The sequence below is a fragment of the Falco naumanni genome, chromosome 5 (assembly GCF_017639655.2).
Source record: "Falco naumanni isolate bFalNau1 chromosome 5, bFalNau1.pat, whole genome shotgun sequence".
Taxonomy (NCBI): Eukaryota; Metazoa; Chordata; class Aves; order Falconiformes; family Falconidae; genus Falco; species Falco naumanni.
In genome coordinates this window covers 6,977,436-7,001,777 of record NC_054058.1, presented here as the reverse complement: position 1 = coordinate 7,001,777, position 24,342 = coordinate 6,977,436, and the positions used below count along the sequence as shown (strand labels likewise).

General features: G+C 41.5%; 1 protein-coding gene across 1 annotated transcript; it reads right to left on the bottom strand.

The window, feature by feature from the left end:
* Nucleotides 1-1,762: 1,762 nt before the first annotated feature.
* Nucleotides 1,763-20,774, bottom strand: LOC121089428 (cell surface glycoprotein CD200 receptor 1-A-like). The gene is made up of 6 exons (XM_040596643.1): nucleotides 20,473-20,774; nucleotides 7,165-7,473; nucleotides 6,149-6,403; nucleotides 5,231-5,333; nucleotides 4,242-4,293; nucleotides 1,763-2,960 (listed from the first exon to the last, which is right to left on the bottom strand). The coding sequence occupies exons 1-6, from the start codon at nucleotides 20,555-20,557 to the stop codon at nucleotides 2,838-2,840; spliced, it is 927 nt and encodes a 308-aa protein (XP_040452577.1). The 5' UTR covers nucleotides 20,558-20,774; the 3' UTR covers nucleotides 1,763-2,837.
* Nucleotides 20,775-24,342: the final 3,568 nt, after the last annotated feature.

The following is a 24,342-nucleotide window of genomic DNA, read 5'->3' as shown; positions in this document are numbered from 1 at the left end:
AAGTTGTGGCCTCACCAGTGCTGAGTACAGGGGGATGATCACAGCCCTAGTCCTGCTGGTCACACTACTTCTGATACAAGCCAGGATGCTGTTGACCTTTTTTGGCCACGTGGGCCACACTGCTGGCTCATGTTCAGTTGGCTGTCAACCAGCACCCCAGGTCCTTCTCCCCAGGCATCTTTCCAGCCACTCTGCCCCAAGCCTGTAGCATTGCATGGGGTTGTTGTGACCCAATTGCAGGACCCAGAACTTTTTCTTGTTGAACTTCCCACAGCTGGCCTCAAACCACTGGTCCAGCTTGTCCAGACCCCTCTGCAGAGTCTTCCTACCTTCAAGCAGATTAACACTCCCCCCCTCAACTTGGTGTTGTGTGCAAACTTACTGAGGGTGCGCTTGATCCCCTCATCCAGATTGTCAATAAAGATATTAAGCAGGACTGGCCCCCGTACTGAGCCCTGGGGAACAGCACCTGTGACTGGCCACCAGCTGGATGTAGCTCCATTCTCCACCACTCTTTGGGGTCAGCCAGCCAGCTTTTTACGCAGTGTAGAGTTCACCTATCAAAGCCATGAGCAGCCAGTGTCTCCAGGAGATGCTGTGGGAGATGGTGTCAAAGGCTTTACCAAGGCCCAGGCACATCCACAACATCCACAGCTTTTCCCTCACCCACTAGGTGGGTCATCATGTCATAGAAGGAGATCAGGCTCACCAAGCAGGACCTGCCTTTCATAAACCCCTGCTGGCTGGGCCTGATGGCCCCATTGTCCTGCATGTGCCACGTGATGGCACTCAGGGTGATCTGCTCCACAACCTGCCCTGGCACGAGGTCAGAGTGACAGAGCTGTAGTTCCCCGGATGCTCCTTCCTGCCCTTCTTGTAGATGGGTGCCACACTGGCTGACCTCCAGTCTGCTGGGACCTCCCTGGTTAGCCAGGACTGCTGATAAATGATGGAGAGTGGTTGGGCGAGCTCCTCCGCCAGCTCCCTCCGTGCCCTCGGGTGGATCCTATCCGGCCCTATAGACTTGTGCATGTCTAAGTGGAGCAGCAGGTCACTGTTTCCTCCTGGACTGTGGGGACTTCATTCTGCTCCTTGTCACAGACTTCCAGCTAGAGGACTGAGTACCCTGAAGGTAACTGGTCTGACTAGTAAAGACAAGCAAAGAAAGCATTAAGTACCTCAGCGTTTTCCTCATCTTTTGTGGCAATGTTCCCCGCCACATCCAATAAAGGATGGAGATTATCCTTGGCCCTCCTTTTGTTTCTAATAGATTTGTAAAAACATTTTTTGTTATCCTTTATGTCAGTGGCCATCTTAAGTTCTAGCTGGGCTTTCTCCTTTCTAATTTTCTCCCTGCATAACCTAACAACATCCTTACAGTTCTCCTGAGTTGCCTGCCCCTTCTTCCAAAGGTGATAAATTCTCTTCTTTTACCTGAGTTCCAGCAAAAGCTCTTTATTCAGCCAGGCCGGGCTTCTCCTCCAACACTTGCCTTTCGGCACACGGGGATGGCCTGCTTCTGCACCTTTAAGACTGTCTTCTTGAAGATCTATGATCTATGATTCTGTGATCTAAAGGAAAAATCTAGTTCTTCTGATTCCACCATCAAACCAAGTATCTAGTCAGTCTTTAAAAATACTGGAATAAGAGGTAGTAAACAGAGGTTTACTTTAAACAGAGGATTTCTTTACTCTTACTGTAAAGCCAGTTCCTATTTTAGCTAGTAAGGTATCAATCCAAAAAGTTTGAGAACTGCTAGTATATAGAGGACAGTTTATTTGACTTATTCCCAAAGGATATTTTGGGAAGGTGAGAAGTTACCTCAACATGAGACAAATTAAGAAATATAAGCTAACTTACACATTAAAAAGTGGGCTTGCAAATATATTTAAAAGAATATCAATAAAATATCTAGGCATATGAATGAAAAAATCTTCAGTTGTGGTAGTTAAAATAAATATGATTAGAATTAGCAAGCATTTTATCCTTTTTGTACATTATTGCACAGTTATAGAAGGTATATTTGAACTTGTTTCGTTTTGTGAAATATTGGATTTCTTTTCTGTTAAAAGTAGCTTACTGGATTTGAGTAACCTGATTCTTTTACAGTTTCTTGATGACAATACTCTTAAGAAAGAGAAGAATACCCTATTTTCAGAAAATGTTATGGAAAAATAATCATAACAATGATCTGAAATACAGAACAAACATTTAGTGGAAATACTGAATGTGAACCTAACAAGTAATTAACCATGCAGTGAAGTGTCTTTCTTAGTGGATGACCTTTAAATTCATCACTCGTTTCCATTTTCAGGGCTAGGGTATTAAAGGTCTGCCCTACCAATACCTTCTGCCAATTGAGTTATTCCGCGATGATCAGTACTCAGGCCACTATGTTAGTAATTTGTAAATTAGAAAAAAGTGGCTATTGATTGAAGAGTGTTTCAGTTTAGTTCAGACATAACACTCCTCCCATCTCCCGAATGTGTGCAATATAGTGTCAAGTGCATCAAAGTAATGCCTAGAAGTGACTGGCAAAACTAGGATCTCCAAGGCAAGAACAGCAAAAGGAAGACTGATCACAACAGCTTTTCCAGGAAAAGCTATGGCATGGGGTCAGTCACATTTTCCCAAGGAATAACAGGAAACCTCTTTCCCAAGGAAGAAGGCAAAACAGGGGAAAAAAGAACTATACAGACTCATCAGCAAGCACAAGTGTTTGAACAGACGTAGCGAGCTCTGTTGCCCCAAAATCTGAAGAAGTCCTCTGAGAAATTTCTTTCTCTAACCGGTGTTTTATAAAGTGTCTCTCTCCCTTTCCAGTGTTGTTGAATCATTCATGTTGCTGGTGACAGTCCTTGTGGAAGATTCTGCCCCGCTGTCAGATCAGATACTGAGTTGTAAATTACATTTTCCTTCTGCACATAAATAGTATAAGGTTCCACTTCCATTGTGTCTTCCTAGCAAAACAAAACCAAAAACTGTAAATACAAGGGGCAATTTAGTTTGGCACGACTCTGCAAGCATTTCATCTGGACTGAAGAATGTAACTGGGAAATAGTGCTCCCATATTTATTCTTCTTGGACTCAAGATAAAAACTATTGTTTTTTCTAGCAAAGAACTTGTTTTGCTGTTTCTGTTAAAGATTTGAATGGTAAAGCTGAGGTATTTGTTCACCTGCTTCTTTTTCCTCTCCTTCTACTCCACTTACTTCAGACTGAAAAAAATTGTATTAGGGTCTAATTCTCTAGAAAGAGCAAATAACATGTTAAAGTCTTGACTGTGATAGATTCTTCCATCAGTCTACAATTTCATTCTACAGACACGCTAATGAAAGTTGCATGATGTGACAGACTGGTACTTCAGTCATTATTTTGCATTAAATGCAGCTGCATCTGTCATCAACAACTGGGAGGTAGGACAGCAATAACAGTAACTAGAATTAACTAAGTCTTTTCAGAAATTTAAACTGAAACAATTTTTTAACTGATGACAGAATTTGAACCTAGTGTTTACTGTAGGTGCACAGATATTCATAATATAGGTGTAACATGTCTTGCCTGCATAGAAATGCTGTTATTTATGTTTGGTAGCAGAGAACAGAGACACAGAGCTGTTGGGTGAATTGCTCAGCTACACAGAGCAATTGAAACAGCATGGGGAATTCAAAAATACCCCCCAGCTTGCAGCTCAGCACTCCTTCCATTGTTTTATAAATGTTTGTCTTCAGTATCGTTGGTTCTTTGATTGTGGATTGACCATACAAGATAAAGAGTGGCCTTCAAAACTTGCACAATATCCCAAGAGGGATATTCTTGTTCTCCCCTGTGTCTGTTAATTTGGTTGTTTGATCCTCTTGTTTACTAATAGCTTTGTTAATATTCCCATGATACTGCCTCACCTCCTCAGTACTGTTGCTGTTTGTACAGCAGTTGTGGTCAGCGTATCCGATATGACCAGGGAGATGTGGTGGAACTCACTCTTATACTCAGGTAAAGATGGCAGTTGCTGAGCCTTTGCTGTTGAAACATGCCTCTATTATTTGCTCTAAGTCAAAATGATGGTGATGCTAGGCTTTGTTTTGTCCTCAGATACAGTTAAGAGCAAACAGACAAGACACAGTAGCACCTGCTGAAAGCAGAGAGTAAAAATTTCATGGTTTCCCTTTACTGACCATGTTTTCAGGGCTACCAGAAGATCGCTGATTTGGTGATGGTTGAATTTGCATCATTCTCCTTACCTGTGGGGAATCTGTGGGAGCAGTTTCAGGAGTTTTGGTTTTGTGGCACAGTCTGTGGAAAAGAAAACGGGTATTAAAACACAATCCTTCCTCAATCCTAGGTTTGGCTGGATCACAGCTCGGTTTCTTTGCTCGCAAGCTTATGAAACATTTATTCTTTTTGTCATCAAGAGTAAAGCCAAAAATCCTTCTCATGCCCCTCTCTTTTGACTTTTGATCCTGAAAATATGGCATCCTGACTTTCTTTAGAGGTCTTTTCTCATGTTTGTGGGCGCTTAAGCACAAAGTGGAAGCAGATTAAAATCAAAGTCCTCTGAAAGGTTGTACAATTTGAAGTTAGTGAAATTGTATTGAACTAATTCTTCACCTCTGAGGGAGAAGGTTTGAGAGAAAAGCAGTTTTGGAATAGGGGAAGGAGGGAACATAGCTGAGGTACTCGGTACAGATGCTAATTCAGCCTTTCTCTGCACAAATGATTTACTGCTTTTTTCTCCATAGCAAAACCTAAAGAGGCTAGAGTCCAGCTTCACCCAGGATGCTTTTTCATAAATACAGATACAATCTGCTGTCCCCTCTGTGGATATGGCAGGATAGCACTGGCTAAGTCCTCTGGTACTTGATAGAACTTATTAGGCATCAGGAGCAACCCCTGATCTAAACAAGAGAGACACTGACAGACTATCACAGTATCTGAAGAACAGCCTTACTCTCCCAGTTTCCTTTAGAATGAAGAGCTCCCCTTTAGCATAACAGTCAATGCAATGAGGTTCCTCTGCAAATGCTACCTGTTTTTATTTTACTCAGGTGCATTATTCAGTGAAGATGTGTGCAACGTACAGTGTCTGCAGTATAGAAATATCTGATGTAGTTCATTCAGTTATTCATAAACAGCACAGACTGACAGAATTATATGATTTCAAGACAGAAACAGTACTTAAAGATTTCTTCTAGCACTAGAAAATCTTTCCTTAGCACCCTGTCATACATACCTGTCAATGTGGAGCTTAAAATAGTACATGACAGCCACGAAGGGGATAATGCTCAGGAAACAAAGAATGATGGAGACATACAACCGGGTAAGGTTCATGTTCTCTAAACACAAAGAGTTAGCATCAGTTATATCTTCTCACTGCTCCATTTCTCTATTATTTCAGTACAGATTAAAGCTGCTTTAGCACATACACACATTCTCAGCATGCTCATATAATAAACATAATCCCCTTCAGCAGAAGGGAAAGTCAGTAACGAAATTTGTCTGAGAAACACAAATGGAGTCTGTATCAGAGACAAAAGCAGATCCCACAAATCCCACAGTGAACACTCACAATATTTTTTCACTAAGCCATACCTGAGATCCTGTCAAGGACTCAGCATATCTCAGTACTGCAACTCACATAGTTCTCAAAAGCAACAAAAAAAAGCAAAACCCAGAAACCAAATGTCTTACAGTCTCAGACATTCACAACTTGCAATGAAATGTTTTCTTTCTTTCTGCTGGCCACACAAGAGTTGGTTCTCTTTCTCTCCCTTGCCATGATTTCAGCAAGAGACTCTACATTTGCATATAAAAAAAAAATTTGCTTATGTTCTGCTTCAAAGAGATTATTTTAACACTATAAAGTCATGAATGCTTTTTCTCTGTACCCAACAACATTTCCAATACCAAAAGAATACTATCACACTTATGTATATCCTTCTTAGAGAAGAACCCATTCGAAAATAGTGTCTAGAACACAAACAAGCTGGTGATGTTTTGGGGCAAAGGCAGCTGGGGACGGTACTTTTGTCTATATAGGACTTCACTGAAGGTTTCTATAGTTTTTATGGATTTTTGTCCCTAGAAGGAACAGAAATGCACTGGAAGCCGACCAGGATTTTATACATCAAACAAACAAAGAGAAGCTTACCTGGGGGAGGACAGCCTACGTCCATGCTCTGGTTCCACACTGGGTGGGACATGAAGCAGGTTGCATTAGTCACGTTGGTGCTATATGCTGCGAACTTGCTGAGAACAGTCACTGTCCCGTTGTCATGGGCTTCTTCCCTGGGGGGGGAGTTGCTCTCTGGGACCCACCAGATCTGAGCAGCCGGCCTCCCTGCCCCTGCCTCGCACACCGGCCTCCCATCGTCATCATCACAGCGCACGGTCAGCCTGGGGGGAACTGCAAAGCGTCGGGGGGGGAGATGCATGGAGTTAGTTTGCTGCAGTTGGGATAGGGTGTTCTTGTTCTCTACCTAAAATGTACAGTGCAAAGAGGAGAAGAAGGTTGGAGGTGCCACCCCGTTACAGCGACACGGGCCAAAGTCACAAGAGACCAAGATCGTGCCTCCTTTTTCCCTTTTGGACAACTCTCCCCCATTCAGGTGAGTCACCGCAGCCATATGCCATTAGAGGAGGTTTTCTTGGACATTGCAGGGGGGCTTATCCCAAGCGCAGGGCTGAATTAGACTTTTGTGCTAAGCAGCCATAGTACACGTGGTTTAAGATGTATCTGAATGCCAGCATGAGAGGAAATGGGTCCCCTCCTACGGTCTGGGTAACAGCATCCCGTCTTTGACAGAATATCTCAGCACTTGGAAGTGTTACTGTCAGCTGCTTTAGTTCTCTTAATTTACTAATGATTGAATCTATGGGATAAGTGGATGCGTGTGCAGGGTCCTCTTTTAGTATACTGGAAATTGCTTCACACCTCTTGCTTCTAACTAGACAGTGGAAAAGGGGGTAGCAGAAGGGAGAAGAGGTTTGGGAAGTAAGAAGGGAGACACACAGCTACTACCAATGAAATGCATGACACTTTCTCCCAGCAAGAAAGGTCCTTTTCTTACTGCACACTTCCCCCGGTGCATGGAGAGAGGAGCTTTGTACGTCCAGGCACAGACAGGGTCCTTTGCAGAACTGTGAAATGGGGAAGGAGCCCCTTACCCAGCACGGTCAGGTGGTACATCTCATGGAAATTCCCTTCTGTTGCTACTACTTCGCAGGTGTAGTTTCCCTCATGGGCTATTCCCACTTGCCGTATCTCAAGGGCAGGATCCCAATCTGGTCTGGATCTCCAGTTTATGCTGTCACTGCAGTTTGTTCTGTCTGTCTTGTGGTGATCAGCCCTGTATCCCAAGGTGCAGGGGCCTCCAACCTTGGGGCTCATTTTCCATATTATCATAGTTGTATTTGGTCTGGGAGTGCAGGTGAGCACAGAGGTGCTACCTACCATTGCTGACACTTCGAGGTTCCCTGCAGGAGAGAAAGGAGAAGGACATGTGAGAACGTGCCAGGGACATCACCCATAGCCTTGGAGTTCTGCTCTGTGCTTCACAGAGCAATGTGTGCATGGTCACACACCAGCGTGCAGTCCTGTCCATGCTCATCTGCGAATTGTCTGTCATCTCCTATTACAGCTGTGGATTATGGAGCCAGTGGACTATTATAGTTTACCCTGTCAATACTATCAACAACACTGTGGGCTAAGGCCTTGTATATACCTCTTAGAGGTGTAACAAATAACCATGGTGGAGCTTTGTGCAGGAGTAAAGGTTTTTTCCTAACTTCTCAGAGGTGTCTTTTCATTTTCTGAATCTTTGTGAACATATAAATTCAAACTGGGAGTGTACACAATGTGTACATATGCATTCACACCGTGACTGTTCTGGTTTTACTGCAGTGGTCCCTGTAGGACACAAATGTAAGACCTACCCATTTTTGTGCCAGGCACACAGCTACGAAGGTGTTAAATATGCCCATATCCCTATGCCTCTTGCTTGCAAGGCTAAAATTTCAGAGAAACTTTATTCAGTTAATGTATCAACTGTGTTGACTCTCTAATAGTAAGTATGTCTTGTTCTTGAATTCTGCTTTGCCTTTGCTTGGAAACATGCTGATTTTATTTTATTTTTTCTATGACGCTGACTCTTCTGGGTTTTAAAACATGACTCTTGCTTGGAGTCAGGCACAATACCTCCTGTCTTTATCTTTTCATGATCCATGAACTATGTACTTGAAGCCAGATTATCTGTATGGAAAATCTTGGACTTAATTCTCCCTTCCTGTTTTTTGGAAGTTACCACAGAAGGACAGAGAGCCAGATCACTATTATGGCTCCTCTGTGTGCAGTGTTTGTTCAATACAAGATTCACCCTCAGGATTGCCTTTAATATTTATATTTATTTATTTATTTACTATGGGTCCCTGAATTTCTTCTTAGCCAAGAAAGTAATTTGCCTTGGTTTTCTTCCTCTACGAGCTTTCAGGACTCATTCTTTTTTGCACATATTTAACATGAGTCATGCTTGCTGTCTTTATATTGACCAGATTTGGGACCCCTCATCTGCCTGTGTCTTCAGCTGACACATCCAAGGGGTCAAGTTTCTAGCCTCAAATTAATTTAACTATTTCTTTGATCATTGAAGCCTCTCAACATGATGGCACCTTTGGGACTGTTGGTTATTTTGGTTTATTTCAACTAGTCACATTGGGACCTTTTCCTTAATAAAGTATTCCATGGTGGGTTTTATTTGCAGTACACATGTACATGTGAGTGAGCAGCTAGAGACAAAAGAAAGGTTACCTGTAACTTTTCTTCAAGATGAGTTGCTTATATGTGCATTAGTGCTGCCTACACTTACATTGGCAGCTGACCCTCCTTTGTGAGGCACTTTTGAGACTGAGAGAAAACAAGAGTCTCAGGCACAGGTTGTAAACTAGTGTGAAGAGTACATGAAAGAATGGGACTTTTGTGTCCTTTAGATCCTGCTGAAATTAAAAGCAAACAACCCCAAAAATCCACAATGTGTGTATATAAATAATCACCTGAAAAGACCTGTCACAGGTAAATAACTTTCTTATTCATAATCTCCTAAATGCGATACTTGATGAGTTAAAAGGAATAATATCCATAGCTGTAGCCCAAGCCAGCCTCCATTTACCACCTCACTCATTCCCTCTTTTAATAGGTGACCATTTAAGTTTGAGACTAAACCACTGATCTGAGTGCTCTGTGTCTCTGATGGAACCCTGAGTTGCTCTTTACTTGGGCTGAGTAATGGTTTTTAGTGGCATTCAGAGATCTGAGTGTCAGGAGAAATCAGAGCACTACCTTCAAACCATGCATTAATCTGGAAGGACAACAAAAGTTAACCAACCTGATTTGTACTGACAAACAAGTTTTTCACAAATTATTCCAAAAATGTTAACCCCCTCTCCAAACTTTTCAAGCAGATATACTAAAGCAGCAATTGAAGGTTCAGCTGGAATATGCAAAGAACTAGAAGAGCCTAGTTTTGCATGATTAATCAAACCTTTGTCAAAGTCTTCCTCAGAAACACCAGACCTGACTTTGTTGTGTTTCACTATCCCCTACCCAGAGTTGGAATTTTATGACCTCTGCTGGCTGGCACAATGGGAAGCCCAGTTCCTGAACATTCACAGTGCTGTAAGAAATGGTCTTAATGAGCATCAACTTCAAATTATTAGTCAAATCACTACTATTATCCTCTCTGAGAAAACTACAGTTGGTTTTACCTTAAAAACATTGTCTGAAATCTCATTACCTTCTGAACCATTCGAGCTCAGTCACTTTTCCTTCTGTTTCAACTGTGTTCCTGGGAAATGATTTCTGGCTTGCGAAATGAACACAGTTCATTGTGTTTAAACTACTTACAGATTCCTTTAAAGGTTTTTGCCTTTTCATTTTGAGGACTAAATATCCCTTGTGTGAAGACATTTCCAAACCTAGACCTCGCTACTGCAGATTGATGTAGGTGTAGCTGTAATATTGCCCCACACTGTACAATGCTGTAATGTATCAGTTCCTCCAGCTTTATAATTTGGAAGTCAAAGTGTAATTCTGAGAAGTTGTTTGTTTGTTTGTTTGTTTGTTTTTGGGGGGGGGGGGTGTTGCTGGTAGAAGAGGAAAATCGGGTGGGAATAATATTTCACTGAAGCCATCTGCTTCCCATTTTTATTACATAAAGGAAACAGTATTTAGCTTCCCGCTGCTCAATACTGCCAGGATTCATTGATTAATGTTTCCAAGCATGGCTTAAGAAGAAAAGTTCTATCTATTCACACCATTTTCTGATACACAAATTACCCACCAGCCCCACAAATGCTTGTTTCCTTGATTCAATTGTCAGCAGTGTCCTGTGATGTACTATTACATTGGAAGTGGTTTTAAATGACAAGATTTTTCTGCTTGATGACATTTCAAGAGAATGTGAGGTGTGTGTTTTAAACTGAGATGATTTTACCAGGAAAGGAACTGAAAGAAGCTCTTTGTCTCATGATGGTTTCTGGATGTGAGTTCTGTGAATGTCTCTGAAAATTGGAGAACAAAGTGTTTCCTCTCCCAGTTTAACATTGCCAAGAGCCTCAGACCTCCGACTCATGTCATCAGTATGGCTGACTTCATCTAAAAATGACTAAGCAAACCTAAGCATTCAAACAGCCTGTGTGTCGGGGCTGGGGGTTTTTTGGATATTTGCAAACATTGGGCAGGAATGAGACTGTTGTGCATATTTAATTGTGTACGCTTTTATTTACATATTAAAGCAGTATCATTTTACTAGACTTTCAACTCTACATCTCCTAAGCAGCCTATTGCAATATACAAGTTCCTCAACATAACCACTTGCGTGCTTCGAAACTGTAAAGAAAAACGGAGTGAAAGCGGTGCTTTCTTCTATGCCTTTCTGTCATATTCTCCCCTGAATGAATCAGGTACCACTCACTTCAAATTATAAGCCACCCCAGTCATCTTAAAATCTACTGAATCATGTTTAAATACATTTTTAGGTTTACAACAAATTTGTGGAAGGATTCTGAATTCTCCTGTATCTTTTTACTAATTTAGAAGGCTTTTAGCAAGGCAAGAGCTTTTCCCCAAACAGTAGATTAATTAGTAAAAAATCTTCTTGTTTATTCTATCCTTCCATACAGCTTCCTACTTTTGTAAAGAGCCCTTACAAACATAATAAATTTAAATTGCTTTCACTTTACTACCCTCTTTCATTGGTAGAGTGCAGATAAGTGGCATTAGTGTAAATATGACTTGTGTACTTTCTTCCTTGCTTTGCCTCTTCTCTCATGCATGCTGCTAGAAACATGATCTTTAGATCATATTCTTTTACAGAATATGTATATGCCAAAAATCCTGAAGGGTTTGGCTAATTTGTATTTCTGAAAGGACTTTGAAGACCTCCTCCTAAGATGGAACAAGGAATGTATTTTTATCTCTGTAGAACAGAAATATATTATTAAGAGAGGGTTTTATCCTATATTATGATCCTGTTAGCCTGTTCACATTCTCCCAAGAACTGTCTAAAACTGCCTTTGTGTTGAAGTCAGAGAAACAACAAAAAAAAAAAACCAACCAAAAAAAACCCCCAACAACAACAACAACAAAACCACAATGGCAAGGGAGCAAGGTTTAACTGCAAAGCCTGTGCCTATTTTGATCGTCTTCTGGTTCAATGTGGCATGGAAGCATGCTGTGGTGGCAGAGTGCAGTGGATACCTGCTAGACTGAGTCCCAAAGCCAGTGTAGCCAGGCTGATAGTTCTGCTGGGCATTTGCTTATTAGCCCTGCTTGTCAGCCATGTGGACAGTTACAGTGCTTCCATTTCCATAGATACTCACATTATCACATGGTGCAGAAATCTTCCACCATGCTTCCTCTTCTTCCAAGAAAGCACATGCAAAAAAATACCTCTGCTTCATTTTACCACAGAGCATAGTATCAAGTTCAGATAATTTAGGGTTTTGAACTGTGTGAGCTAAAGTCTTGTAACTCACCAGCAAAATGGGAGTGGGATCGGGTAATACTTGATGAGAAACTTCCAAATGATGAAGAATAGTTTCAGCCATTTTCATAAAAATTTCTGATGAAAAGAGGATTTTCTTTTCTGTCCATTTCAAGCTAAAATATAGTCTATCAGATGTCAAGACCTGCTGGTTTTTATTACAGAGTTAGATTTTTTTAAAAGCAGTCCAAAATGTACACTGTCAGGAATCAATCTGTAAATAGCTACGGGATCCACTAGCACAAAGGCAATCCTTTAAATAAAAATTATCTTCATCTTTATCCTGTCCTTCCTAGTCAGCCATAGCATTTCCTTCAATTTATAGATGTTGACAGGACCTCATATTGGGCTGAGGTTGGACATGCTCTGCTTTCTGTTTCTGGTGAGCATACCAAAATCCACCTAGTCTCTAAAAATGTGTTTCATTAGAACATAAAACAATATGCTAGAAAGCGAAAGCTCTTCAGTGAACACAGAATTGGTAGCTATACTCATGAAAAAAAAAAAAAAAAATAAAAGGCCTGAAAATAACTCTCCCCTGCTCTCTGTGCACCTACAGAGCAGGTTCTTTACCCCAGCCCTCTCTTCTGCTCTACCAACTTTCAGTGACTTGTCAGGCTGCACACATTCCACATGATCTCTTCTGAGCTCCTTTTTCCATCACTTCCATGACTTCTTGTGGGTCTGCTCCAGCCAAGCCCTTTGCCAACGTCTCCCCATCTGCTTTCTTTGCCATCCTTATGCTGCCTGTGCCTGCCTGCACTCTGGATACGTACTCAGCAGCTCTGAGGGAAGACACAATCTCCCCTTCCCTCTGGGAATTTCACTAAATCTGAAGGGTGTGTGCCTGCTGTGCAGGCAAACTAAACAAACAGAAATATTTGTCATTTAACAAGAGCTGGCAGCTAAGAACAACCAGCTGATCACTCACTCCCCCCACCCCGGTGGGATGGGGGAGAGATCAGAAGAGTAAAAGTGAGAAAACTCATGGGTTGAGATAAAGACAGTTTAATAAGTAAAGTAAAAGCTGCTCACGCAAGCAAAGCAAAATAAGGGATTCATTCGTTACTTCCCATCAGCAGGCAGGTGCTCAGCCACCTCCAGGAAAGCAGGGCTGCATCACACGTAACGGTTACTTGGGAAGACAAATGCCGTAACTGTGAACGTCTTCCCCTTCCTTCTTCTTCCCCCAGCTTTATATGCTGAGCCTCGTATGGTGTGGGAGATCCCTTTGGGCAGTTGGGGTCAGCTGTCCCAGCCGTGTCCCCTCCCAGCTTCTAGTGCCCCCCCAGCCTGCTCGCTGCTGGGGTGGGTGGGAAGCAGAAGAGGCCTCGGCTCTGGGCAAGCACGGCTCTGCAGCAATGCAAACATCCCTGTTATCAACACTGTTGTCAGCACAGATCCAAAACACAGCCCCATACTGGCTGCTGTGAAGAAAATTAACTCTCCCCCAGCGCAAACCATCACAGTGTTCTACTCTGTTAAAGAGGACAGATTCAGTGCTGCAAGTGTTTTCATTCAACCCTGTCACTGCACCACTATTTTCTGGAATGGTGATTTCATGCTTTAAAATGACTTAAAGTCAGTTGCTAAAGTTTCCTCTGTGATAGCTGTTTAGTTTATGCCCGATACATTAGGGTATATGTGGCATACACGTCAGCATTCATCTATTCAAACAAAGGACCAGAAACAAGTACACTGCACTGCTACTTCTCTCAAGGTGAAAACCCATGTTGTAGCTGAGCTGAACTGACAGATTGGTGTAGCTGAAGAAGGGGATAACCAGTGCAGCAAGGACCTTACTGCCTGTGGGGCTGCAGAGAACAAGAAATTTGAAGAGGTGTGAGCTATCAGGTTCATCCCTGTGCAGTGATAACCATAGGACAACAATTAAATGTCAGTACTGTTAACTATGTCATTGCACACGGGAGTGAAATGAAGGATTGTGTATCTACACATTTACTGTAAATAACTTCTCATTTTCAGTCTTATTATTCATAAATGAGTGCACTCTGGAAAATGACAGTAACTTTTTTCTGTTAGCTGGAACGAGCAGAGCCCAGGAGCCCAGGAGTATGTGCTATCTGTCACGCTGATGTAGAAAAATAGGGAAGTCAGGTTCTGGGAGTTCTGTACAGTTCTGGGCTACAGAATCCTAGTTTGGTGGTGGGTGCAAATCCATCATGAGCAGTTTTCATCTTGGAGACTCATCTGACTGGTGGGTAGGGTAGGAGGCCTTTAGACTGAGGTCCTCCAATTTGACTTCTAACTATAATACCAATAGTATTATGCTACCCCTCATTGTTTCTCCTTGACTGTTGAAGATTTTAAGCCATGTCTGAGAAGGTTCTCAAGCTCTCTTCCAGTGCATTGAGTGCACATTCCAATGCACTGACAGATCCCACTTTTACGTTTGAAAACGGACATATCCTCTTAGGAAAAAACAAACTCAGCTGAGGAGTTTGCATTTGTGTTTCAAAAATGTTCTGGTTACTGTTGTCATGCTAGAACTACTGTAATTGAAAAAGATTGGGGGAAAGACTTTGTTCTGCTTTTTTTAACATGGTGTGTTATTTTTTAAACATAGTGTGTTGGACAGCTTTCATGGACAACTAGTTGCACCAGTTCCTTTGCGGTGTCACTTACTCAGTCATTTCTCCTGTTTCTCAGTCTTTCTCACAGTAAAAGGAGAAAGAAAGATTTTAAAAACAGGAACATTTGATTGTGAAGCCACTAAAATTTTCAGGGGAATCATCAGAAAATCAGAGACAGCTATACAGCTTGAAAGTGCTTTTGATTGCTTTCAAATAGAAAAGATTTCCAGCCTCTGTTATTCTTTATATCAGGTTTTAACACACAGTAGAACATATTTTTCCCCTCAAAATGGCTCAAGTCCATCACAGACTGTTCAGAAATGTAGCTGTTAAAGATCTTTTCACACTGCAAAGAGACTGTGTTACTTCCTCAGACATCATTCTATCGTGTCTTTATCTCTTACAGTAACAATCTACCACAGTGTTTTGGTGCACCTCACCACCCCCACCCCACAGATTGTAATGTATTCAACTTGGAGGTATAATGAACTGAAACAATGATCATACCACAAGAAAATGACTAACTGTATCTTGGAAGGAACATATTATATGAGTCATAGTAAGTCATAATCAAAAATGCCCTACCGGACGCTTGGAAGAGGCCAGATACAACAGGCTGAGCTCCGCATCTGTTCGCCCCTACTACTGCCACAGGCTGCCTGTGGCACTTGGCAAGGCTTGTCTGGAATGAGGTGAGACACAGACAAATAGAAGTGCTTCATATTAGCACAGGGATTGCTAAAGTACTGACAGGCTTTCATATACGGCAGCTTTGTGGCTCCGAAAATGTAGCCACAACAGCACAGGACAGAGTGTAGGCTGAAAACCAGCCCTGTGTGTCTGATGAGTAGTAAGTAGTTAGGCTACTCTAACCTTCACGATAGAAATACGGCCTGAGCTCATATGACTGTTTTTTGAAGTGCGATCACAGCTTTTTCGTATCCTTAAAAGGACACAATAAGAGATTTATACCTTTATTGTTAGTTTCCTACTGACACGCTTTTATCCATATTCATCCTTATTCCTTGAAAATACCTCCTATTCCCATTTAATTCTATTTAGGTTTTTTTCCTGTCTTCAGAAATTCCTTTCTTCCTTGTACTCAAAATCTTCTTTTGGTCTCCTTTTAACACATTTCTTTTCTGCCACCATTACTGTGTCACTTGCAATATAAATATCCTTCTGTCTCATACAAGCTGAAATAGCAACCCTAAAACACAGTCAGAAAAATATACTTTGTCATTGTAAACTCTGGTTTACATGCCTGCAGCACGGCTGGATTTTTTTTTAGATTGCAAATTTTAATATGACTGTAGATGTTGCAGAGAGGTGGCCACACTGACAGAACTTAATAATGATCCCAAGGTTTCAGTCTTCCCATTCAAGATAGAATGTACCTTTGCAGTTGCCCATTTCTAGTTTCTAATTTTTCTATGATCTTTTAATTCTCTTTAGCTTTCTCCAGCATCCTTTCAAGCAGTCATTCAAGACGGCTGATTTTGAGGGCAAAGGAAAGATGTTAAAGCTCACCTAGTTAGAGATGCAGTTTGATACAGTGTCCTCTTGAAAATCATAAATTAAGCTGAAGAACAGAGGGACAAGTGGAGGGAAACATGATGGATAAAGAACTGGATTAAGGAGAGGAAGCAAAAGGCAGTGTTAAAAGGTGTCAGGTTAAAAGTAGCTTGCTAATAAAGTTTCTCAGCAGAAGATATTTATGGTAATTCTGTTTATCGATTTTACTGATGGCATTGGCATTTGCATCAGGAGTGTGTGAGGAAATCTGTTGAAAGCAAGAAGAATATAGCATTATTAAGATAAAGAATGGAAATGTCACACAAAAAGGACCTTGATGAGTAGAATGATAGATGTGTGCTGAAATTCAGCAGCTCAAAATGTAATAATAATAAAAATAAGTAGTACAACAAATTCAGGCTGGAAATTAGAATAGAGAATCTTGCTTCAATCAGGAAGAAAAACAGCCTTTCCATAAGGTGGGTGCTTTTTTTGATGCTTAGATTGCTCATGAAAAGTGTTTAATGACACAATGCCTGCAAAAAAAGGCAATTTGATGCAGTGATGTAGGGGTCCTTTCTGAAGTTTTGTTTCCACCCTCACATATGATGGGCTATGTCTCAATATAAATATAACTCTAGAAAAAAGGATGGCTACACTTCTTTAATGGAGGAATTGGTGTTTAAATGATGTGTTAGAGTCATCCAGCTTACAGAACAAACACCATTGGCCAAATCCCCAGCTGACAATAAGTCATCACTGAATTTAACAAGCTGTTGTCTGGCTGTAGACTTTAAACTTGGCATAGCAACTTCTGTGTGCAAAGTAAGTAGATCTTCATCCTTGCAGAACGTGAGCTGGAATGGATGAGGGGAAAAGGGATTTACGCTGGATGCCAAAGTGCCTTGGGTAGTATATCTTCCAGAGTAGCACTGTGACACCATGTGTAACGCAGTGCAAAGGGCCCTTCTACTTGTCAGTACAGAAAAAAATACAGCATGTTTTATATTCTGTTCTGCATCCTGAACTTGGCCTTTTACTCTCTTCCTCATGAGAAGAAAAATAAAATAAGTTGTACTGTTTATTTATGCTTAAGTGGCATTGTCCTGCTATTCTAAACAAAAATAGATCATTGACTGCAAACAATAGGTTGTATGCTCTCTTTTTCATACTTTGCAGAGAACAGATAAAGGACTGCTGTGAAAACACATTTATGACCTCATTTTTATATGGTTAAAATCTCAGTCATACCTGTTCAGTGCTTAGCTTTAGCATAGTACTTTTCTTCCTACATTTTCTTACTCAGCACAAAGGTAAGGCAGCGTAAGAAGATTCCCTACACTTTTTTCTTACAAATGATTGTACCTCTAAATACAAAATATGTCAACTGTGAGTTTTAAGTAGCATGTACTTCTACAAGTGCATACACAATTACAGAAATTTGCTTTGTAGTCATGGAGTACGTGGTCAGCTTGCAAGACTGAACTTCCCTGTTTCCATGGTTTTGAAACTAGACACGTTCAGACAATGCATTTGGACCTCAGCAAAACAAAACATTAATGTCAGAAGGACACGCTTTGGAGATTGTATTAGGGCAATTTAGATGTCTTCTGAGGAAATTTTTGCTTAATTTAATAGTACAGAATTCTGTTTTAAGTATTTGAGTAAGAGAAACAGGTTGCTTGGACTCAGCTGTGTTTAGGACAAAAGAAATCAGAAAGATTCCAGCACATAAACCCAAAGGAGCAGCAAAGAAATACTGAAATGGAGACAAATGTAAATTTACCAGAATCAGGTTTTAGAGTATGATTTTCTTTTTTTTTTTATCTGCACCAAGATTCCATGGTAAACTAGAATAGGAAGCAACAGAGATAGGAGCACTAAACACACGAGGACAGAAAAAGTCAGAAGGTAATAAAACACTAGTACACTAGTGAAAGAGAATTTACAAGTTATATTGAGAAAGAAACTAAATGAAAGCAATAGCATTCAAGAAAGTTGCGTATGCAGGTAAACTTGAACTCTAGCCAGGCTGCTCAGTAAACTACTTCACTTTTATACGCCTCACATACTCTAGTTCCACCACTGATGCAATGCCATTTGATTTTTCACTGTTGGTAAAACTGAACAACCACAGAGAATCACGTCTCATTACTGACAATGGATTTCTTTCAGCTTCCTCTGAAGCACTTGGTCATATCCATCATCAGAGGATACAGCTACAGGTGCAAGACTTACACAGTCCACCACTGCAAATCTCTATCCGATAAAAAGAAATTTATTGCATGAGCCTTTCATTGAAGATCTCACCCTCCATTATACCCTTTCCTCTGGAGCATGTACAGAACCACCTGTGGTGTCCTGTCTGCTTAGTTCAATTAGAGAAGTCCTCAAAGTGTTACTGAAAAGATTTTGAGTCTTTTCCACTGCTGCTGCTACGAGGATTGTCACAGAAGGACTGTTAGTACAGATCAAGCACCAGCAGCTCCAGCAGCATATTATCCAGCTCTACCTGGGGGCAGATCTAGATGGGACAATCATGAAGTGACCTCAGCCTTGCTTCCAAGCTGCCTCTTCTGCTCTTGTAACAATTAACCAAACCACAAAACCCAAGGAAATGTTAAGGAAAATGCTACTGTAGATAAAGCCTGGTTACACACAACAGTTTTTTCATGACCTTACTTCATTAAAAGTAGCTTTCTCTAGTCTTCAGAAGGGGGGACATAGTTTGGTGGTTGTTTTTTTTTGTTTTTTTTTTGGGGGGGGGCGCAGCATTCAAGCATGAAATTAGATTTTAACTGAACAACTTTTTCTATGTTCTTTGAAGGGGAATATCATTGATTCTCCAAGACACTAAGAAGTTAAAATCCTATTACCTTTGGGTGAAAAAAAACCCCACTTTTTGGCATTGGATTTTTTTTGTAATATTTCCAGCAAAGTCAATTATTAAAAAGAATTTTTGCTGGTAGGATTTTCCTTTGTCTTCCCCATTTTCTTCAACATTTTGTGACATGTCCATACTCCTTTACTTTTTGAGCAGCTGTATTTTAAAATGTTAACTGTCTCTGACATTACCATAACCTGCCTGTACGACCCTGAGCACGTTCCTCAGTATTCTTCTGAGATAGTTCTTTACCTGCAGAATAGGGGCAGGATTTTTACCTCCAGTGTGCCTGTTGTGAGTTTTTTTTAATAATGTTTGTGAAGTATTTAAATCCTTTAAATTTTAAATTTAGATTTTTTGCAAACTTTAATAATGTTTATGAAGTATTTAAATTTTTTCCAATGGGTAGCACTGAGGTAACCATTTTGGATACCTTATTTGATCAGCCAAGCACATTACAGACAGGTGTTCCCTCACTGCCAATGATGACTGCATCCATTTTGCTTTAAAACAGCACCAAGGAGCCATTTTTATTTTCTGGCCAAATGGAATAGAACAACTATTGTTCATGTAGTTTAGTTCTACATGTGCATAATGGGAATGGACTAATAGGAATGGACACATGCTTATGTGTTACATATTATTCATAGATATCCGTGTTTTAATTTGTATCTCACAGACCTATCTGCCTTTTCCCTCCATCCACAGACAGTTTAAGTTTCTGGAACTGCTGCTCAAATCCCTAGTTTTGTTGCCAAGTCCCTGGACTGCCGTGTGCTGTCTGGAAGAGCACAAGCTCTAGAAATGCAAATGTGGGAGACATTAACTGTATTAAAACCAAGTCAACTACACCAGAAGGCAAGGTTAGAAAGGCTTAGAAATGCCACTGTCTTTGCCACAAAAGCCTTTCCTGCTATTGATGCTGACTTTGCCCTTTAGCTTCAGAACAAAATTCCAGAAACTGCTCCCTACTGTCAGCACATCGGTGATCTTCCACCACTCCTCAGAAAGACACAAGAGATCCCTGCCCTTTTTCAGAGCACCTGCAGCCTCTCTTCAGCAGAAACCACATGGCCAGAACCTTCAAGTTCACAAATACTTTCCCAGGAATATTTTTAATATGTCAAATGGATCAGTTTCTCAGATGATGTGGATTTAGTGGTCTGAGTAAAAAGTCTATCTGTGACAAATGATACATTCCCGGCTAAGGGTCACTAAATAACTGCCTACATGGAAGTCATAGGGATAACTCCCGGCAGCCTTGTAGCCCCTGAAGAAAGAAAAGTAGGATTGGATTTTGGGGAAGCACGTTTAACTTGTGCTCCATAACTTTTAGTAATTAAGGAAAGTCACAGCATGGTGAATAGCTTTTATGTAAAGAAAATAGCTGTGCATATTTCCCTTCCTTCCATCCCTGTGGCTGACTGGTCCCAGTTAGACTCACCTACTGTACTCATGACCTTGATGGTGAACAGCACAAAAACACACACAGCCTTCCCAGCAATCTTCATGTCGCCTCCTGCTTTCATGACTCGGGCAGCTCCGTCACTCCATCCATCCCACCGCCAACCTAGCTGTGGTCATGGGGAGTATTTCTCGCCTGCCAGCGCATCCTTAGCAGCCAGTGTCAGTGTTTTCTCTCCCCCTTTCCCACTCCTCTCCTCCAGCTGTGCGTGCTCCTGGTCGACTGGCTCCTCAAAGCTGGAGAGGTTCCTCCCTCTGTCTTTTCAGAGCACTAGGCTTCCTGTGCCGAGAGCCTGGGTGAACACTGAGGAAACAGATTGAACAGCTCTGCCTTCCGTTCATTGGCTCTGCTCGGGAGGCTGATGAGTGGAGATAAACTCTGCAGCAGAGCTCAAGGGGGTAAAAGTCGAGGAGATTATTCAAGGCTGAGTTTAATATCAAAAAGGAAATCTTAATCTTGGAAAGCAAGAAAAAAACTTACTCTTCATATTTGTCACTGCCACTACTACTACTACTGCTGCTCCTTCTTTATCACTTCTTTGTCACCACCTCCAAGAAAATTCCTCCTCATGTCTCCCTCAAAAGAATCAACAGTCTCAAGTCTTCTCTGTAAGTGATATTTTTAATGATTTCTTCCTTCAGTAGCTATTTAGCTACTGGCAGCATAGTTTTCATCTTGAACAAGGTTTTCCAGACCCTGGAAATAAGAGAAACTGAGTTTTGAGGGAAAAGAAAACCCTATTTTACATACTTTTCAACAGAAATAATACAGTAGTTGAAGCTGACCCACATAATTCACTGAAAAACTGTTTGGTTTTTTCAGAATACTCGTGTGGTTTTTTAAAAAATACTATAACTGTTTCCCCACATCCTCACTGATGTAGTAAGTTCAGATTCAGGGTTTCTTCTCCTTTCTTAAGCCACAGCACTCCCCCAGAACAGTTCCGTGGGTCAGCAGTAAAGAAAAGGCCTCAGCTATTGAAAGCTACAGCTCCGAATAATTACCGCTGAGGACAGAGGAGTAAGAGGTTAAGAGGAAACAGATCAAAGTTGGCAGGAAATTGAACTGCTCAGAGGCTAGGACTGCACACCGTGTCTGAACATCAGCAAGCTGTGCTGATGACTGTAGTATGATGTTTTGGTAATTTTGTTTGATCAGACCGGTGTTCAAAAATGGTCTGCATTGATGGTCACTGAGTGTGAATTAAGGTCCTATGTAAAAAAAAAAAATTAAAAAGACTGATTATGATCATATAAAGAAAATCAGATATGACAGAAATCCAGCTGGATCATCTTGATCCCAGGATTATCTTATTGTCTACAGTTTTGTGAAGGAGAGTGTTCTGTGTATTTCTCCTCACTTGCTTTTTTTAAATTCAATTTAAAATTTTGACACTCCTCCACATTGTTCTGAGGTTTTCGATATGTCATTCACATTAACACTCTGGGTTGTTTTCCGAGTATTTACCACTGATCTAGGAATTAGTAATGTTTGTGAATAAATATCATGGCTATATTTTAGACAAGGGCATGGAGAGGAAGAAAAGGTGTTTATGTAAGTAGAGATTAAGATACAAGTTGGAGAGAGAAGTAGGCAACATGCAAGCAGTATGAGGCCTCGTGTAAAAGAAATAGTGTTCAAATTTCATGACAATGAAATGACAAGAGGAAACTAAGGTGGTGTAAATGTGCAGACTTGTGGCATATTGTGTAATGACTGCTGCATAAACATGAAAAAATACAATGGGCTAGAGAAGATTTTGGAAGACACCAATCTTCTAAATAAGAAAAGTCCTACTTTAAGTTGTCATAATGAAAGATCTATGCCATTCCTATAGGAATTCATTTGGAACCAGAAGTTACACAGCTGGATTCTTTTGCTAGGCCAATGCTATTCAAGATGTCATTAAGATGCTTTGTGAGCAACTTTCTGGTTGAAGCCTGGGTTTCTAGCCACAAGTGAGGAGCTCACATAAGAAGGTCTGGTGGATTGACCTTGGCTGGCTGCCAGGTACCCACCAAGCCTTTCTGTTACTCCACCTCGTCAACAGGACACAGGGGAGAAAAATGCAATGGAAGGCTCATGGATCAGGATAAAGACAGGGAGATCACTGAACAGTTACTGTCACAGGCAAAACAAGATGGTCTTTTGGGCAATGCCACGCACAGGGTATGTTTCTAGCCAAATGGTAGTTGCTTTCACCACAGTGAGTATGTAGCCCTTGCCTTGGCGTGTTCATGGTGGTGGTCTAATATGGTCAATTTGCCAGGCCTTGCCATATTGAGAACCCAGCCATCACCCTCTATTCCAGGGACATTTTGCTCATGTAGCTTGCTTGATGCTGGCATGTTTCACATTCACAAGTGGCCTGTGTGATGGCCTCCATGGTCAGGTCCATGCCTTGATCAGGAGCCCATCTGTATTTTGCCTCTCTCAGATGTCCCCATAGTTTGTAGGTCCATCAAGCTACAAATAACTCACCCTTACACTCCCAGTCCAGGTCCACCTGAGCTACTTCAATTTTGACAGCCTTGTCTACCTGTTCATTGTTTCAATGTTCTTCAGTGACACGGCTTTTGGGCATGTAAGCAACTACATGACGTACATTTAGAGTGATGTTTTCTACCCAGGCAGCGATGTCTTGCCACAGTGCAGCAGCCCAGATGGATTTACCTCTGCACTACCAATTGGCCTTCCTCTGCTGCAGCCACCTCCATAGGGCATTAGCCACCATCCATGAGTCAGTACGGAGTACTGGCCACTTCTGTTAATCAGCAGTCCCTAGGGCTTGTTGGGTGGCTCTCAATTCTGCAAACTGTTGACTCACCTTCTCCTTCAGTGGCTTCAATGACTTGCTGTGTGGGACTCCACACAGCAGCTTCCACTTCCAACAGTTCCCTACAAGACAACAGGATCCATCAGTAAACAGAACATAATGCCTTTCATCTGCTGATAACTCGTTATATGGTTGTGTCTCCTGGGCATGAGCCACCTTACCAGGCAATACTTAAAAATTCTCTGCTTCCTGGCCAGTCCATGATCTCTTCCAGGATTCCTGGGTGGCTGGGTTTCACCAGTCGAGCCCACTGCACGATCAACACTACCCACTTACTTCGTGTAGTGCTGGCTGGGTGATGTGCAGAGGGGATGTTTCCTTTGAACATACAGGCAATCATGGTGCCAAGAGGAGATATGCTTCTGTACCAACAACTTCTGAAGTGACTTGAACCCCCTCACATGCTGCTAGTATCTCTTTTTCAGTCAGGGCTTAGTGGGCTTCTGATCCTCAATACCCTGGCTCCAAAACACTAGTGGTCAGCCTTGGGTTTCTCCTGATGTTTTCTGCCGAAGGCTTCAGGTGAGACCATGCTCCTCAGCTGCAGTGCAGAGTACATTTTGCACAGCTGGTCCTGTCCAGAGAGGCCCAAGAGCTACAACATGAGTCACCTCCTGTCTGATCTGCTCAAAGGTTTGTTGTGTCTCAAGGCCCCAGCCAAAATAGTTCTTCTTTCAATTACTCAATAGAGAGGGCTCACAAACTGACTATAATCTGGAATATGCATTCTCCAGAATCCCACAAGGCCTAGGAAAGCTTGTGTTTCTTTCTTGTTAGCTGGTGGAGACACAGTTGCTATCTTGATGATCACATCCATAGGGATATGATGATGTCTAGAAATCTCAGGAGGACTGAATCTGGGAAGTACTGAAACAGTTCCTTCTAAAATTCTGCTACAGGCAACAGAACTTGGCAAGTCAGATATGAGAAGTCTGTGGCAGAACATGACTGAAAACATAAATTCACCACAAGAAGTGACGAGTATTTCATTTCTTATTCACTGGAGCCTGTCC

Excerpts from the sequence above, each read along its gene's own strand:
- LOC121089428 (XM_040596643.1), bottom strand. The coding sequence starts at position 20,557 with ATGAAAGCAGGAGGCGACATGAAGATTGCTGGGAAGGCTGTGTGTGTT. Across the intron at positions 5,334-6,148 it reads CGTAGGCTGTCCTCCCCCAG|AGAACATGAACCTTACCCGG; the intron begins GTAAGCTTCTCT and ends CTTTGTGTTTAG. Across the intron at positions 2,961-4,241 it reads CTCCCACAGATTCCCCACAG|GAAGACACAATGGAAGTGGA; the intron begins GTAAGGAGAATG and ends TTGTTTTGCTAG.